Source organism: Paralichthys olivaceus, chromosome 3 (genome assembly GCF_024713975.1).
Source record: "Paralichthys olivaceus isolate ysfri-2021 chromosome 3, ASM2471397v2, whole genome shotgun sequence".
In the NCBI taxonomy this organism is placed as follows: Eukaryota; Metazoa; Chordata; class Actinopteri; order Pleuronectiformes; family Paralichthyidae; genus Paralichthys; species Paralichthys olivaceus.
In genome coordinates this window covers 15,077,040-15,093,756 of record NC_091095.1, presented here as the reverse complement: position 1 = coordinate 15,093,756, position 16,717 = coordinate 15,077,040, and the positions used below count along the sequence as shown (strand labels likewise).

The 16,717-nt window shown below is 41.1% G+C and overlaps 2 protein-coding genes across 2 annotated transcripts; one reads left to right on the top strand and one right to left on the bottom strand.

The window, feature by feature from the left end:
- Nucleotides 1-711: 711 nt before the first annotated feature.
- Nucleotides 712-2,654, bottom strand: foxe3 (forkhead box E3). The gene has a single exon (XM_020080797.2). The coding sequence runs from the start codon at nt 2,502-2,504 to the stop codon at nt 1,236-1,238; it is 1,269 nt and encodes a 422-aa protein (XP_019936356.1). The 5' UTR covers nt 2,505-2,654; the 3' UTR covers nt 712-1,235.
- An 8,482-nt stretch (nt 2,655-11,136) lies between these two features.
- haus8 (HAUS augmin like complex subunit 8) lies at nt 11,137-16,071 on the top strand. The gene is made up of 10 exons (XM_020080707.2): nt 11,137-11,344; nt 11,629-11,693; nt 12,498-12,559; nt 12,745-12,871; nt 13,125-13,235; nt 13,319-13,422; nt 13,583-13,741; nt 14,077-14,218; nt 14,660-14,801; nt 15,716-16,071. Exons 1-10 carry the CDS (start codon nt 11,286-11,288, stop codon nt 15,840-15,842), a joined length of 1,098 nt encoding a protein of 365 aa, XP_019936266.1. The 5' UTR covers nt 11,137-11,285; the 3' UTR covers nt 15,843-16,071.
- The last annotated feature ends 646 nt before the right edge of the window (nt 16,072-16,717 follow it).

Genomic DNA, 16,717 nt, shown 5'->3' with positions numbered 1-16,717 from the left:
TGGTGGAAATCAGAAAATAATTATAATGCAAAACGATTTGCTCTTACCCTTCAACCTGCAAGTCAAAATGTGATGAAGATTATTATTATTATTATCTCTGACGTGATATTAAAAGTGTAACAGAGAATTTACAGGCTACTTGTAATTCTTTTACATGTGTTGTTTGTATTGGTCAGACAATTTCTCCCAGTTTTGACTGTGAGCCTTTATTTCAGGTTTTGAACCAAGTTAAAGCTGGATAGATGTGAACATGTTAGTTTTTGTGTTTTACTGTTTGAGAGATTAGAACTCAACAACCACTCTGGTCCTGGGATTAGTTTTTTAGTGACTCGAACATTTAGATCTATTCTTCTCATATGCTATAGAGGTTTAATATGTTTTTTAATACCATCTAAATATGTGCCCCAAATGCCATATTTTTGCCTTGTGTTAGTGAAGGAAGGATAATATTAAACATCAAACTAACTAAAACTAATTTGTTTTACCATAATTTCAAGATTTACAATATCTGAAGACCTTTTAGTTTAATATTTTCTTTTTCAAATATTCAGTTCAGATATTTTGTCATGGAGCTGAAATTTGAATAGGCTTTATACAAAAGATGGTTGTTACTGATCAGTGGAGCAATAATAAGAAAAACTAATTGAATAAATCCTCTGGATCGGAATCATTTAAAAAAAACATTTAAATCGTAAATAAATAAAGACACAATTATTTAAAAAATGCATTTATTTTCAGAACACCTGTCTTCACCAATAAAAACACTTGTCTTTAACTCAAGTTTTTATACAAACTATTTACATGAAAAAGAACCACTGACGACAATATAACGAACTTGAACAAAAACCATTGGAAATATGAACGAAATGTGTCACAATAAAATACATGAAAGTCGACATACAGTCATGGAATGTGTCAAACGGGTTTAAATGGCTTTACACCTTTTAAATAGGAATGTTTTTGCATGAGGCTCGGTCATTGTGAGTCATTTCGTTTCTAACTTTAGAAAAGGTAAAATTGATTCTTTCAGAAATTGATATATTGAAGCAATATTCAGCAATTTAAGGCATTTTGGAATAGATATCATATCCCAATAATATTCTGATAGGGGCCACTTATGTTTGGATTCAGGCCTAATTGTGTTCATTACGCATGGACTCACTGGGCATATTTTTCAATATGGGACTACTTAACCTGTGTGTGAATAGTTTGGACCTTTTATCGCAGATAAAGTCTCACATGTACCGGTCTAACCCTGACGCAAAGTTGGCTTGTCTCATGTAGGTGTTGTTGTAGGAGTTCATGGGGCTGGAGAGGCCCAGCAGCTGCTCCGTGTGCTCGGCGCAGGAGCCCGGGCGCAGGGTCGGCAGGGAGAGCCTGTTGCCGGAGCAGTAAACCTGGGAGCTCCCCGGTGAGAACCCGGACTGGGTCATGGCGGGCAGGTTTGGAGGAGAAGCCGAGGACGAGTAGGGGTACCCGGCGACCAGATTGGAGGCGATGTTCCCGCTGTTCCTGCCCAGCATGTTCGCCGAGGGGTTGACCGTCTGGGTCTGGAAGCACGCAGACGGGTCGGGGCCGGTGACCGAGCAGCTGGAGGTCATGGTGCCCAGGTCACCGCCACCAAGCCCCAGCGCCTGGGAGCTGAGCTCTCCCCCCGGGCCGCTCTGCACCACCGTCTGCTGGCTGATGATGTTGTCGATGCTGAACATGCGCGGCTGTCCCTGGCCGACCCCTGCGGAGGTCTGGTAGTGATGCAGCATGGCGGGATGATGCGGGGATGTGGCCGTGAGCTGGGAGCCGTAACCAGACCCTATCCCGGCGTACAGGGTGTTGGGGTACGAGGGTCTACCCATTGGGGTTGGGGTAAAGGCGCTGGAGCTCTGCATGTACCCGGGGTAAGTGCTCACATCTGTGCGCTTGAACCTCTTCCTCCTCCTCAGGAAGCTCCCGTTGTCAAACATGTCCTCGGCTGCGGGGTCTAAGGTCCAGTAGTTGCCTTTACCCGGTCTGCCGGGCTCCCGGGGGATCTTCACGAAGCAGTCGTTGAGGGTGAGGTTGTGGCGGATTGAGTTCTGCCACTTCTTGGAGTTCTCCCTGTAGAAGGGGAACCGCTCCATGATGAACTTGTAGATGCCCCCCAGGGTGAGCTTCCTCTCCGGGGAGTTGGCGATGGCCATGGCGATGAGGGCGATGTAGCTGTAGGGAGGTTTCCCCCTCTGGACGGGCCTCTTCCTCCGGCGGCTCCCGGTGGGCAGGTGCTCCTCGGTCTGGCCCAGGGCGGCTCCGTCCTCCGCGCCGGGGCTGCTCCCTCTGGGCTCGGACTTGATCAAAACGTTGTCCTTGCTTGTCCGGGCCTGCAGCATCAGGGGCGGCGCAGGAGGCAGCGGCGAGTCCAGGCTGACGTTTGGAGACAGGACGACAGGACTGGCCTCGGCGGGCGAGTGCTGCGTCTCTGCGGTCATGTTGCACATGCCAGAGAAGTAAGAGTAATTTGCCAGATTCATAAAAGAAATAATGTAAAGGCTCCAAATCTTCAGCTGAGGGGGGTAAATACCCGAATAAAATGAAAAGTCAGGCACTGACTGGTCTTCTTCTGTCCAATAATAGCCCAGACTGTCCTGCCCTGGTGTTTGTGTGTGTCAGTCCAGGTGAGAGAAAGGCGTTGACAGTTTTATAAGGCAGGGCAGGAATGACGCCACTGGCTCTCTGGTGACGATGGAGGCAGGAGGATGAAGCCCAGAAGAAAAGTTTAATATCCTCTGACCCAAAAGAACTTAGAAGTTGTACTGTGATATCATGTTAAACACTAAAGCACAGGATTTTGCAGTTATGAAGTAAAGTATTTGCTGTATTCTTCATTGTTGTGTTATTAGTTCTCTGTCCTATGGTGTCTTGAAGATAATGGGATTTTAGGATATCGTTAATAAAAATACTTTATTTTATAAAAAGGCCTTTTATCAGCTCAAGTAACATACAGTCCAGAGAGTGCTTTATATCACAGGGGTTTTTTTCAGTGGCTCCCAAACTAGGGGTCGTGACCCCCTTGGGGATTACGAGATGCAGGAGGGTGATCTGATGATTTCCTGATAATAAAAAATAAAACAATACAAATAATCACTAACCCTCTTTAGTTTTTCCACGTGGCACCTGAGGTGATTACAACAGGTCGACGACAGCATCAACTGTAGTTGGTTAATTTGACAGCGTCACAGAAAAACATTGCAACGTGTGCACGTAGGTGAATGTTTTATATGCAAGGGACCCCCCCCCCCCCCCCAATGTATGTCCCTCGGAATAATAAAAAAAAAAGACATAGCCTATTTTTTACACTTCTAAGAACAATATTTTAGAAAGATATTACACATGTGTGCATTATAAAAGCAACAACTGAATGCCGACATATCCCGATCATTTTAATGGATGAATCTGGAAACTGAGACAAAGACCCCATATGAGAACCACTGGCCTCTATGCTTCATGATATTACCTGCCTTAGTGATGTGGAAAACCACAGTGGCTGCTATTTTGAGCCTTTCATGTTTAACACAGATCCATCGACGACCTCTTCTATCTCCGACTCTGCCACGCTGCTGTTCTCTCCGGGCATTCAGCGGCAGCTCTGTGTCTATCCAGGGCAGAAACAACAGCCGCAGAGCTGCTCTGTGCTTCTCCAAACCCAACTGCCAATCCACCAATTGAAAAATAATAACAAGCCACTGAAAACAAGCAATTGAGCTATCAAAGCTTTTGGGGAAGAAAAGTAAATATCCCTTCATTTCATTTTCATTTTTGGAGAGTGATAATCAAACAGCGCCCTGGCCCAGAGAGGAGAGGTGTTATCTTATGGATTTTCGAAGTGAAAACATAGCTCCGTGCACAATTGGTATGCAGACAACAGCCTCCAAACACAAGCATGAGGATGGTGCTTCTAATTGATTATTTAGGCAAATGGAGGGTTGAAGTTAATTACAAAGGGTAAGATACACACAGAGGGGACCTGCTGCCATCACTTTCAACAACACAACACAGGGAGAGGTGTTGAGGATTGTCGTGAGTGATACCACGATGTCTGGGCAGAGTCCAGCAGGCAGCAGGGCAGCCTCAAGTTGCATAGACACTTATCAACCTGATGAAGTATAAGGTCCAGGTGACAAATCAGGATAACCTGAAAAACAATGAATGAGGTAGTTTCCATGCACAAAGATGCAAGGGAGATTGTTGTTTAATGGGTCTCAAAATTATGTGCATCATATACTATGGCCTTTTAAGTCACTATCGATCTACTTCATTACTTTTAAGAGAGTTTCGACCAAGATATTAGATTAATAACACCAAAAAGGTGAATATCCTGAGGAAGAATAATATAGAATCTGTCAAAGTCCCTTATTTCTTGACAGTATAGCATACTTATATTGAACCTGATTTAAGTTTATGCTTATGTTTCCTTTAATTTATCACCAATTTGACCATATGCATTCATACAGGTTCATGATGATTCATGATTGATATTTGAGACACTATTGTTATTCTTCCCTCTGGCAGGGCTGATGCAAAAATGATCCAACCAAAGTCATTAGTCATAACTGCTCACTGTTTCCCCGTCACCCTAGCTCCACCAACACAAAGTGGTTGGTAACCCCCCCCCCTCCACCTCCACACTCACAGATGACTGGACCCCTCCCCGACCCAGCCGCAGCTCAGACGACACTAAGCCCGGCTAGCTACTCATGGCTAACAGCTTCAGACAGGCGTGGGAGCGGGACTGTATCCAAGCAGGATCTGCCCCCAGAGCTGTCAGGTCAGGCAGGACAAACAGGGGCTCAGGCCAGGAAACAGGCCCTCTGCCTCGGGGCCTGCGGCCTCTTGTTAATCCCCTCCCCTCCGAGCCGCCCCACCACCCCCTATACACCTCAACGCTCCCTGTACCCTTGTCCTGTGGTCAGTGTATGTGTTTACCATTTTACCCTCAGTATTCTGCACAACCATGAGCCCTACATGCACATGCGTATGTTAGTGAATGATTGTCCCCAGTTTCACCAAGTGTTATTACAATATGACTGACATTGCCCCACCCCCGACCCCATGCAATAGATGCTGTTGCTTACATGGGCCTGTTAGTATCCTGTTAGAGCCAAGAGCCAATTACAAGGATGGAATGACAACTCCTTTAATTATCCTCGAATATAAGAAAAGGTCATTCTTAGTAAATAGTCACAATCGAGTTTGGTTTTGCTGTATTTTAATATCGCTGTAATTTTGCAATATTCCTTTATTGCACAAAAATACACATTATTGTTTAAACTGGTGTATTAAGCGTTTCTAACTGTTGCTTTAACCCTATTTTACTATATAAACCTGATCCAATAATAGAGAAAATAAGATAAAAATTATGATGCATAGAACTACATATGAATATTAAAAATCCTGTTCATGTTCTGATGAATTTTGTTGATAAAACAAATGACATTCAGTCTTCCTAAGTCCTCATTTTCTCAGCCAAGGACACCATGAGGATAAATTTGATATATGACTTCTCTCCAAAAAGAGAGAGAGTTTCTATTTGGATTAAAGTCTTTATATATTTGTTTGCTGTTATACAGTAAACTAAAAGTGCAAAACTAAAAATCGTTGTATTCACAATATCTTGCTTGCAGTTTCTATGACAGACCAAAACCCAGAAAGAAATTTTTGCAATAGCAGTTGGATGTTTGTGCTTCCCTTAAACATTGCAATCAACTCTTTCATCTGTGTCCCTAAATCTTGAATCTTCTTTCAAAATTGCACAGTGCAGTCTAGGTCAGGCATTTGAAGTCATGCTTGCAGGGATGTGCAGTGCATGCCCCAACATATTCTTCATTTTTCTGTATGGTTTTCTCTTGTGGTAGTTGGTCTGCAGCCTCTCTTCCCCTTGAAATACTGAGAAATATAGAGGGACAGAGCGATAGACGGAGTTGCTGAGCAAACACTTGGGCTCCATTCATTCGCAAAGTGGCTCCAGGGGACGGTTGGGGGGGGGCATGAGAAAAACAGGGGGAATAAAAGAGTGAGAGACAGAAAGGAAAAAAGAGAGAGAGAGAGAAACACACCAGAGAGTGCAACCTTTTTCTTGCTCAAGCTCATCAAGTACGGGCCAGGGCTCCTGAAAACGCAGGGATTACCAGGGTACTGTGGCTGTGCTGGCCTGGGCCGCCTCTGCTCACTCCTGCACTGCACGCTACACTGCCCTGCTAAAGCACCGCACATGGTTCTCACACACACACACACACACACACACACACACACACACACACACACACACACACACAAACACACACACACACACACACACACACACACACACACACACACAACCAGTCATGCTTGCTTATAGGGTGCTCATCCTTCATTCGCAAAAATTCACATGGGTGCTTGATGTAGAGATACGAGTACAAGAGACACAGACTCATATATCATTTAATCAGTCATATTCTGCCTTGGTATAAGGATACATGCCCCATTTAAGATTAGTAATTGAGAAACTTCTACTTAGTACAAAAACTGCTGCAGTTTTTCAATTCTTTATTCGCTGAAGATCATGAACCTTTGACCTGCACTGATGTAAGGAAATCCCCCAGCATCCAGCACCTGAAGCAGGCATGCTGCAGGGTTCATCCTCGATAGTGAACACCAAGCTGAGGTCACATCCTGAGAAGATAAGCACTGTCTTTAAGCAATTAGGAAGTTAGCGACACACAGATGAGGTGGAAAACAAGCCTTCAGGTGATCTGATGGCTGTGGTGTTTCAGCTCTCTATGAGGACATGAGGTGTAAGAAAGAAATTAAGTTCAGAGGATACAACAGCACGCACATCCAAACGTGATATACACAAGGTGCTGGACCGAGGGGATGAAAACCAGAAGACGGGAAGAGTTCACCCACAAGTGGAAATGTGTTATATTACCCCCAGGTGGTAATGTTTGGGGCACAGTCATCCAAATGACTACCAACATGAGAACAAAGATATAATGTTAACAATTAAAACATTTTACAAAGGTATCATTTTATAACTGTACCAATTACATACTAATTATAATGATACAATTATAATATTATACATTATTCTAAATATGTATGGTGTTATATGTTATATCTGAAGAAGAGCCTGTGCTGGAAACATCCTGTGAGTTACTGGAAGGAAATTTAAAAAAGTTTTTGAGAGTTTCAACTGATATGCACACATTTCTCATGTTCTAAGAAATAAAGAGAATCTTCCATCTCTTCTTTACACATGTACTCTTACATCAGTTATTTTCAGAGTGAAATTGGGAATTGTCGTTTGTCCATTCTTATAAAGCTTCTGTTGTATGTCACCTTCAAAGTAAGACAACCAAAGTGCTCAGATCTGGAAATGTTTGTGAAATTCAATGATCAGTAGAACCGCAAAGATTTTCCGAAGGTAAGAAGTAAACACGTTCCTAATACTCCCCTGCTCACCACAGTGAGCTAACAGAGAGAAGCTTAATGACTTAACACTGGAAGCTTCAGGCTGGGTGCTTGGATTTCTTCTCAGTTGCTTTCTGTAATGAGGACCACTGGTTCAATAAAGAGCAAACACATGAAATCATATGCCTGTCTGCTCTTTAGAGCTGAGGTGGCCCAAAATAAAAGGGCACTTCTACACTAAGATAGGACAGAACTGTTTTTGCTGCAAAGTAAGAAGTAACAGACCTTGTATTTTAGGATCTTGATAAAAAATGATCCTATTTGATAAAGTTTATATAGAGCTGGCTCAGGTCTGCTTTGGAGCAGTTGTACAGCTGTTTTGAAGTATGACTTCTAAAGATTAAATTGCCCAGATGCTGACTGGCAACCACTCCGGCATGTCCGGTAAGAACACGATGAGACAGTGTCCACCACTAGAGAGGTTTCATAAGGCAAGTTGACGGTCCTCTTCTCTTTCCATTATAAGTGGTAGTTATATATGGTTTCTACAGAGACAGGAAATGAATACAAGATGTCAACTAGTACACTGAATCCAAAATACTTAAATCATTTGTCAAATAATAAATGATTGAATTGTACAGCCAGTACAGATTTGCTTGCAATTAGCATGACAAATATCTTAAGAGACCGTTACACAAAGCCACAAATAACTGCTAACAAATACTGATACCACTGTGGTGATAATTGAGCCTTGGGCAAGAGCTGGTTTGCAGTGTGTGCGAATGTCAGGGCTCACAGACACTTGGCTGACACCACACAAGCAGTATGGAGGCATGCCTTGTTTTTTTTCTGTTGCTTGAAGTGGTCGCCCAGTTTTTTGTATTTTCTATTGGATTTAGCTACAACTCATGAATGTTGTAAATATTGTATTTTGTACATGTGACATCTATTTCACTCTTGGGAGAGGAATCATTCACTTGTGACTCTCCCCGGGGTTTCTGCACTTTTCCTTGTTGAAAGTTTTTCCTCATTGTCATCTTACTACAGATTGTTGAGGCAAATTGTGAATTGTGAATAGGGGCTTTAAAAAAATTGTTTGAACTTTGAAATTAAAAGGTTGAACTAATTGGTCCAGTAAATGGTCAGAGGACTAAATAAGATAACAACTATTTATTACATACACCCACAAGCAAAAGCATGATAACAGGATTTAGAATGATGGGATTTTGTTCAGATATCCAACTAAATGCTGCAAATACTGTTTGTTGGTTTTACTGTATAAGGCGCTGTGTATCCGAGGCATTCCTGGTAGCCTATGTGGACCAGACTGGCCGACTGGGTAGTGATGAGTAACAGCTTACCGCAAAGGGAAGAGGGGCTGGTGTGTGGGCTGCACGGCTGGTTTGTGTGAATGTGCATGTGTGTGCATTCATGTGTTCATACATGTGTTAGGAGAGCTGGACACAAATTTTCTTTCACTTCACTCAGAACACGAGTTAAGCTGTTTCATCTCACATTTTTATCGCCCTGAAATGTGGCAAAATTGAGTATCAGTGAGGTCACAGTGACATAGACGGATCCTTCATCGGACGTCAGAGTTTCGGAGCAGAGAGAAAGGCACGAGAGGTGGGTTCAGAGAGGAGACAAGGACCCTCATTCAGCGACTCCATGTCTCTATACTTCTGTCTTTCAGCGTGCACTTCTCACTCTTTCATTTCAGCTCCTCAGCCATGGACTCAATCTCATCATTTTACTCCAGAGAGGTAAAGGGAAACCACAATGCCAATAAAAAAGTTTATAATATAAAATCAAAAGAACATCCAGATCAAAATAAAGGAGTGAACGCAGCTCGTATCAGGGTCATCAACAGCACCAGTTGTTCACCTCAGAGCAGCTACTGGTCGTGGCATTGCATGGTGGTGAGAGATGGACAGCCAGCATGCAGACACACAGCAGCCTGCCTCAAGGCTTTATTACACTGAGAGACAGTAGAGCGACGATAACACCCGGCCTTTACACAGGCTGATAAAGTGGGACAGACACACACACACACACAAAATTACAATTGTTCTGCCAAACCTAAATGTTCAACCTTTATCATCAAAATTAATTAAAGCTGAAAGGTCCTGTTATTCAGAGTATAGAAAATCTGATCAAAATATATTATATTTAATAAAAATGATGAGATAGTAAAGGATGCAGAGTAAAATTCCTGTTATATTATTACTTTACATATTCAGCAACCAGTGATTTCAATCTCTATTAAACCATCCATGTCTGTGGAAGTGACTTGGGACAGAAGTGGCAGACCAGTGTTTACCACCCAGTCCCACACCCACTCTCTGCCTATTGTCCTCCCTGTTGTCCAAGACCGGCTCAGACAGGTGGGATCAGCCCCCATTATGTCCTTTAAGACTTGTACACACAGTCATCCAGTAAACTTCAGGTAAGAGAATTTGCTGAGCTGATGTGCACACAAACGGGATGAAGATGCACACATGCAGGTACATGCATATGAGGGGTTATCATCTCCACTGGCTGACAGTAATCAAAGCCAGCAGTTCTCCTCTGCGTCAGTGTGCGTAACCTCAGGGTGCCCCAGTTACACACATGTATGTTAGATGGACAGGGTACAGTATTGCCTGCATGTACTACATATCATTCAGTCATCACTGTTATTCCTGTGGTGGTCTAGTTACCTGATCAGTGTTTACACAGCTTTCCAACGACTCACTGGTGAGGACCGGTCTGATCCTGCAGACTCTTACACCCATCTAGTGGTTACTAGAACAACTGTGGGTTTCCACGTCACCTGAAGTCAACACAAAATATTATATGAACTGTACAACAGAATCCAACAGCTGTGCATACATCATATAACTCCCACATGCATTTGTGTATTTTGTTCACAACTTAGATGATTAGAATGACATTATTGCAGAAGAAGAGATGACATGTGAAGCTAAAATCAAATTATCTATCTATCTATCTGTCTGTCTGTCTGTCTATCAACCAATTGTCTGTCTGTCCATCCATCTATCTATCCTTACTTAGACTGATCAGATAATAAAGTACGGGATGAATTTAAACTGCTGCTTTTTTTTATTAATGAATAATCAGTTCAACAGACTGGAACTTGATTTAAAGCTATATTGAAAATAATACTAGTCATTCATTCATTTGTTTGTTTATAACTTAAAGGTACAGTGTGTAGAATTTTGTGATATCTAGTGTTGAAATCACATGTTGCAGCTGAACATCCCTCACCTCACCTTCTCCTTCCAAAAATGAAAAAGAACCCGTGGTAACCTTTAATAGTCATAAAAACTCAAAAGGTGTTTAGTTTGTCCAGTCTGGACTAATCTAAAAAACATGGCGGCCTCCGTAGAGAGGGTCCCCTCAATGTAAATATAAAGTATTTAAATATAAAGGACCTTTTCTGGGGTAAAGAAAACTACAATTCATACAATTTAGATGAAATGAACCAGTGAAAACATCATGAGGATTATTCTACATTCAATTTCTGCCAATAGTTCCCTTTCCCCTAAATCTAACACACTGGACCTTTAATTTCAGAGTGTGACTGCAGCACGGTTTAACCCTAACCCCCCCTCCAGTCCACTAGATGTCAGCATTCACTTTCAACATTTGCAGCCCGCCACCAAACTGCAGCGAAGAGGAAGAAGAAGGGCGGAACCAATGTGTCACTGTTTGTTTCTGGCGGCTGACTAAGCTGGCGTACAGGCGGGTCTTTCTCAAACCACTCCGTCCTGTGTTTGTATCTCAGCAGCAGAAAGAAGCGCTTCTCATGAAGATGTAGCTTCAGGAGTTTCCTTCTATCCACCACTCAGCTTCGACACAATATGGCGTCGAGAAGAACAACAATAGCACCAAGTGCTTTAAAGGGCAGCGACGCTTTAAGGTAGTTCTTTGATTTCTCCATCATTTAAGGGAATGGCTTGTAGATGTGCGGTCAGTTTCACTTTAGGAGAAGTTCATATATTCAAACGTCAGCCATTTTAGTTACAACAATAGGTTGTATAGTTTTTATTTAGCAGTAAACGCCCCGTTTATAAATGGTAAACATGTAGCCTGTCAAAGCAACACGTCTTTTTATGAAGTGTAACTGAAAGGCAGCGATGCTAACATGTTAGCTTAGCGTTGGGTCGGGTCGTTTTCAGTGCGATTGTTTTGTTTCTGTTCCAGCTCGAAAAGTGGGAACAGTTCTAATAAAACCAGCAACAGCGGGACTGGGAGGAAAACTGTGAAGTGTAAGTGTCTGTGTTAAGATAATTGGTTTTCTGATTTTGTAGAAGAGTTGAATTAGTTTTGATAATGCTGCCGCCTCTCAGGTTCGTACAGCCCTCAGTTTCTTAAATCTCTCCACGATGCCTCTTAAAAACGACTTTATATTGACACTCCGACCTAAAGTCTGCTTGAATTGTGTTTATCATGATGTCTCATTTACTCTACGTTGTAAGATTCTCAGAGTTGTTTTAATGTACTTGGGATGCAAATGAACTGTGCTCAAAACCACAATGCAAATGTCTGCTTCTGGTATTGTGATATAGGATAACAGAACGGTGTTAATCTGAAATCACAAAATTAGTTGCTTTAGACTAGAGACAAGCTATTTATTTTCTAATCATTATCCTTTACTCCTGTTGTTTCTTCACTCTGTGTGGGTGTGTCACTTTACTATTTTGGTCCATTCATGATGGACTGATCAGGCCGGCTGTAAAACTTAGGCTAGTTTAATTTGTTGACGATGTATAGGAATCCTGAGATATTGGACCCCTGGCAGTGAATGACTGGGAACATTTTGGTTACTCCCTCTGACCCAGCTTTAAAAACAACAGTGGATTTGGAGGATCCATTCACCCCAAAAATGTACACATGTTGAATGACCTTTTAAGACCATGTTGCTATTCTTAAAATGTGTTTTTATTTCCATTAAAGATGAAACGTTTGTTGCTCATATGAGACATGACATATTTACTTGATGAATGATAACAGTGCTTTTGATACTGTTTGTTTTTGTCTATTATTTTCAAATTTTCTCCATAAAACTTTAGCAAGTGGAACCATAGTCAAGTCTCGATATATGCAGTCTGCTGAGAAGTCATCCCTTTCTAAGGTATTGCTTCTTTTTATTTATTTATCTATTTAATTTTTACAGTTTTCGTGTTTGGTTATTTCTCCGTCTGTATGCCCTGTTTAAACACAGTTCAAGTGATGCAATATCTTCCAGTTTGTCGCTGTCGTCCCCTCTATGATACACATCCGTGCTTTGTTAAATTAACATCCCCTAACTATTGACAGAGTAACTCGCTGACCAATGAGTCTATTGCTGTTCCACCGAGGCCTTCCTCACCTAAACCCAGTGGTGTCAGACCAAAGGTGGGCATATCACCAAGGCGCTCAATGGCACCACAGGCTCTTGCAACATGTAAGTGGTAATAATTATGAATGTGTATTCACACATTTTATAACAAATGAATAATTTCATTTCCTATCATTTTGATCTGGTGTTTGTTAATTTTACAGCACATTAACTGCTTTAAAGGATGTCTTTTTTGTATGTGTAAAGGTATATCAAGGTGTATTATATGTTTCTAACAACCGGTTTCCTCTTAGTTTTAATTGGGATGGTTATATTATCTCTATGATATAACTAACATCTACATATTCATCTGTCATAGCGATCATGTCGCGTGAAACAGAACCGTCCCTGCTCGGGGAAAGTATTCTGCAGTCTACTTTCTCAGCTGGGCCCTGCTTTCGACCAGAGTTTGATATTTCAGTCATTAAAGGTAAGCAGATTTAAACCCCTTAAATGTCAATTACAAATGGGACAAGCCAATAAGTTTTCTTTCCAATGTCTTTCTTTTTAAAGAGAAAACAGTGATGGAAAATGCAGCAGAACCCGAGAGAAACCCTGAAGAGGAGAAGAGGGACATTGAGATGCAAACATTACGACTGGCATACCTCACAGCTAAGGTGAATCAGTCATGTGTAAACTGTTTGCAACTTATCTGCTTTGTTAAGTCAGTGTAAAGTGAAATTATAAGGAAGACCACTGTTGCATAGGGAATACAGATCTTGCCATGAGGCCCATGCTGTGACTGATCTGCTTCTGTCTTTCTAATGTTGACTGAAGATGGAGAGCAATACTGCAAAACTCAAGGCGGAGGCAGAGGCACAGATCCTGCAGATAATGGAGGAAGAACAGGCTCTGCATAAGGACGTCCATGAGAAGAAGCGCCAGTACCTGCTCGCAGAGAAGAACAGGCTGATGAATGAGTTGCTGGATTTGCAGGTCAAAAAACCTTCTCTTTTGTACTGCACTGACTTTTTCATTGTGTTACAATAAACTATAATGTTAGTGATTGTAATGAAAGACATAATGAGAAGGTCACCATAGCTGAATTTGGAACCAACTTCAGAAATCATAACTTTTGTGCTTGTAATATAAAATTCAAAGGTCCATCTCTACGGCAGAGTGGTTTATTACTTTAACTGATATTTATTGCTGGACTTTGCTACATTTTTATTCTCATACTCATATTGAGGCTTCTTGGTACTTGCTGATTGGTGGTTGTATAGTGTAATGTAGGATTCTCATCCTTCTAATGTTATCATTTTCCACCACAGATTGCTGCACTGACTCCTGTGGCAGAAGCTGCCCAGCAGTTCACAGAGCACTACAAGTCTTTTGCAACGGCTGTTGACATCACCCGACATGAGCTGCCTGTCAAGAACTTCTACATTGATGGAGACAGAAGGGAATTTTTAGGTTGTTGTTACATTGTTTAAAAGATGAAAAAGTTAAAAGCTGTAGTTACAAAAAATAACATTATTAATAGCAAAAAAAAAAACTAATTTGAGGCAGATTATTTTTGTTATTATTTTATGTATGTTAATGTCTATCTAATTTTTCCAACATTCATGTTATCTTCTAACAGCTGACTGGAGCATAAATCACACAAATACAAAAATCTAATGTGAAATAGAGTTATGCGGATTCTTGTGTCCACTCTAATATTTAGATATTGTTTTTTAGGGTCGTCACGAAAGATATGTCACTTTTAAACAATGCGCTTCTGGATTCTGATAATTCGTTCCATGGGCTGATTGAAATGTATCTTATTTATTTGAATTATTTCATGTGACCTAACCAGTGTGAGCTCTTGTAAACAATGATACATCATTTTTTTCCTGTATCTACCCTTTAAAGATAAAGCTGTGGTTTGCCTGAAGGAGAGTGAGCAGTTGTTGCTGGGCTGTACAGAGGGAGATCACAAGGACAACAGCACCTCTCTTGAGTGCCTCAGGAACATCAAATTGACATCAAAAGACATCAGCCAGCAGCTGTCAGGGTAGGCTCATATGTAGAGGAAGCTGTATACACACGGTCTTCCATGTCATTGCTCTGATTCATTGCTCTTTTGTTATTTCCCAGAGGATTTCAATGTTTGTGTAACTGTGCTCAGTTACACTTTGCTGTAATTGGTTGTTTCTAAAAATCTAACTGCGTTGGGTTGATGATGAAGAACAGGTGGCTTTTTGTCTCTAATGCCTCCACTTATTATCTGAACAGGAACAGAAAATGTGCTGATTATTCAAAAAGTTAGCTCATTATAAGCAACTGGCACGCAGGACCTCCTCACCCGTGTCACATAAACTGACAGCATCCCAATACAACCAAGTATAATAAATACAAGAATATGAACGTATGTATGTGACAGAATATGTACTGGTCAGTCATACAGATCATAAGATGAATCGGGCACAGACGCTAACTAAGAAAGTGTAGCATGACTTTATTTGAATATCTCAGCTCTAAAAAGATAAAGCAACCCACTCATAACACCTCTTATATTATGTGGTCAACATCTCTATGACTTATAGTGCACATATGTTCATAAAGTGGACACTCACACATTAATACATACAATCTGTACACAGTGCTGCACTGTGCAACTAACCTCAGTCTCATAAACTGGCAGTGGCATTTACCCACTTCCTCTAAGGGAGGGCGCCCTCGAGCCAATAATACACACAGATATATGGGTATTACAATACAAACACTGTGTTACATACTTTTATGCTAGAAGTGCTTTGTTTTGACCATCCATTAAAAAAATCTTCATTAAATAGCTTAATACTGTATTTCTGTGGCTGCAAAAAAAAGTACATTAATTCGTAAGGAATTGAACACAGCCAATTATTCAGTATATTATTCAGATAACACTTGTACTCGCACATTAATGTTGCATCCATTTTTGTCCAGTGCTTTTTCAGAGCTGCTGGAGCTGTCTTCATCAGCCTGTCGACATAAAATCCTCGTTCAGCAGGCCGTGGAGGAGGAGCAGCTCGGTACTGCAAGAACCCACGAGCTCTACTTTCCCAAACAGTGAAAAGATGCCACACAACATTGGAAACATAGTACATGCACTTTGATAACCCCAATTACCTTTGTGCCATTTCTGACATATTGTGTACTGTCAAATGTTTTTGTGTGCTCGAATTTGTAAATGTAAATATGATGTGCAAAAACAATGACTGATGGTGTGTATAGATAAAAACATTGTTAGTAAATAGAAAGCAATATAAATAATGAATTAAACAGTCAACATGGTCAAAAAATGGTCTTACTGCTGGGAGTCAACACATGAGCAGAGTTGTTGTTTGGGGTTCTAGGCTTAATGTTTTATGTTTTTTGAATAGAAAAACCAAGTGTTTTCATTACAAGTGTTTTTTTCAAGGTACTTGTTGGGTGGATGGGTACATTGTTTCAACATCTTGGTTATCTGATCATCTGTGGATTTAGACTGTAGACAATGAGTGAATTTTTTTATTCCTTTAAATCCAATTTTATGTATTCCTTTGCTGCCCCAGTTTTTTCCTTGTGTATTAATATTAATCACTCACCTTTTACTAGGAACCATCCAGTACACCCGATTATTCAATCATGTGGAAAAAGTGCAACACAACAAAATAATGCAGCTACAGTTGATGTTCACATCAAAAATCATAATTGGGGAAAATGTGATCACTGTGACTTTGATATTATTGATGGCACCAGAGAGCCTGGTTTTGGAGAGCTGGACTTTCATGCACAGCACTCAATAGTTTAGCTATGGAAAAACATCTAATGAGCTGCAGACAGAAACTGTTGACAAGATAAGTCAGAGGATTGGTTTGAGTTCAGGGAAAGGCCATGTTAACTCATTCCATAAGGGTGTGACTGAGAAATGATTTCCTAGCAATGTTGGCCCCTTAAAACTAATCA

Coding starts and splice junctions, on each gene's coding strand:
- haus8 (XM_020080707.2), top strand. CDS start 11,286: ATGGCGTCGAGAAGAACAACAATAGCACCAAGTGCTTTAAAGGGCAGC. Junction 12,872..13,124: donor ACCACAGGCTCTTGCAACAT/GTAAGTGGTAAT, acceptor CATCTGTCATAG/CGATCATGTCGCGTGAAACA. Junction 13,236..13,318: donor TGATATTTCAGTCATTAAAG/GTAAGCAGATTT, acceptor TTCTTTTTAAAG/AGAAAACAGTGATGGAAAAT.
- foxe3 (XM_020080797.2), bottom strand. CDS start 2,504: ATGAATCTGGCAAATTACTCTTACTTCTCTGGCATGTGCAACATGACC.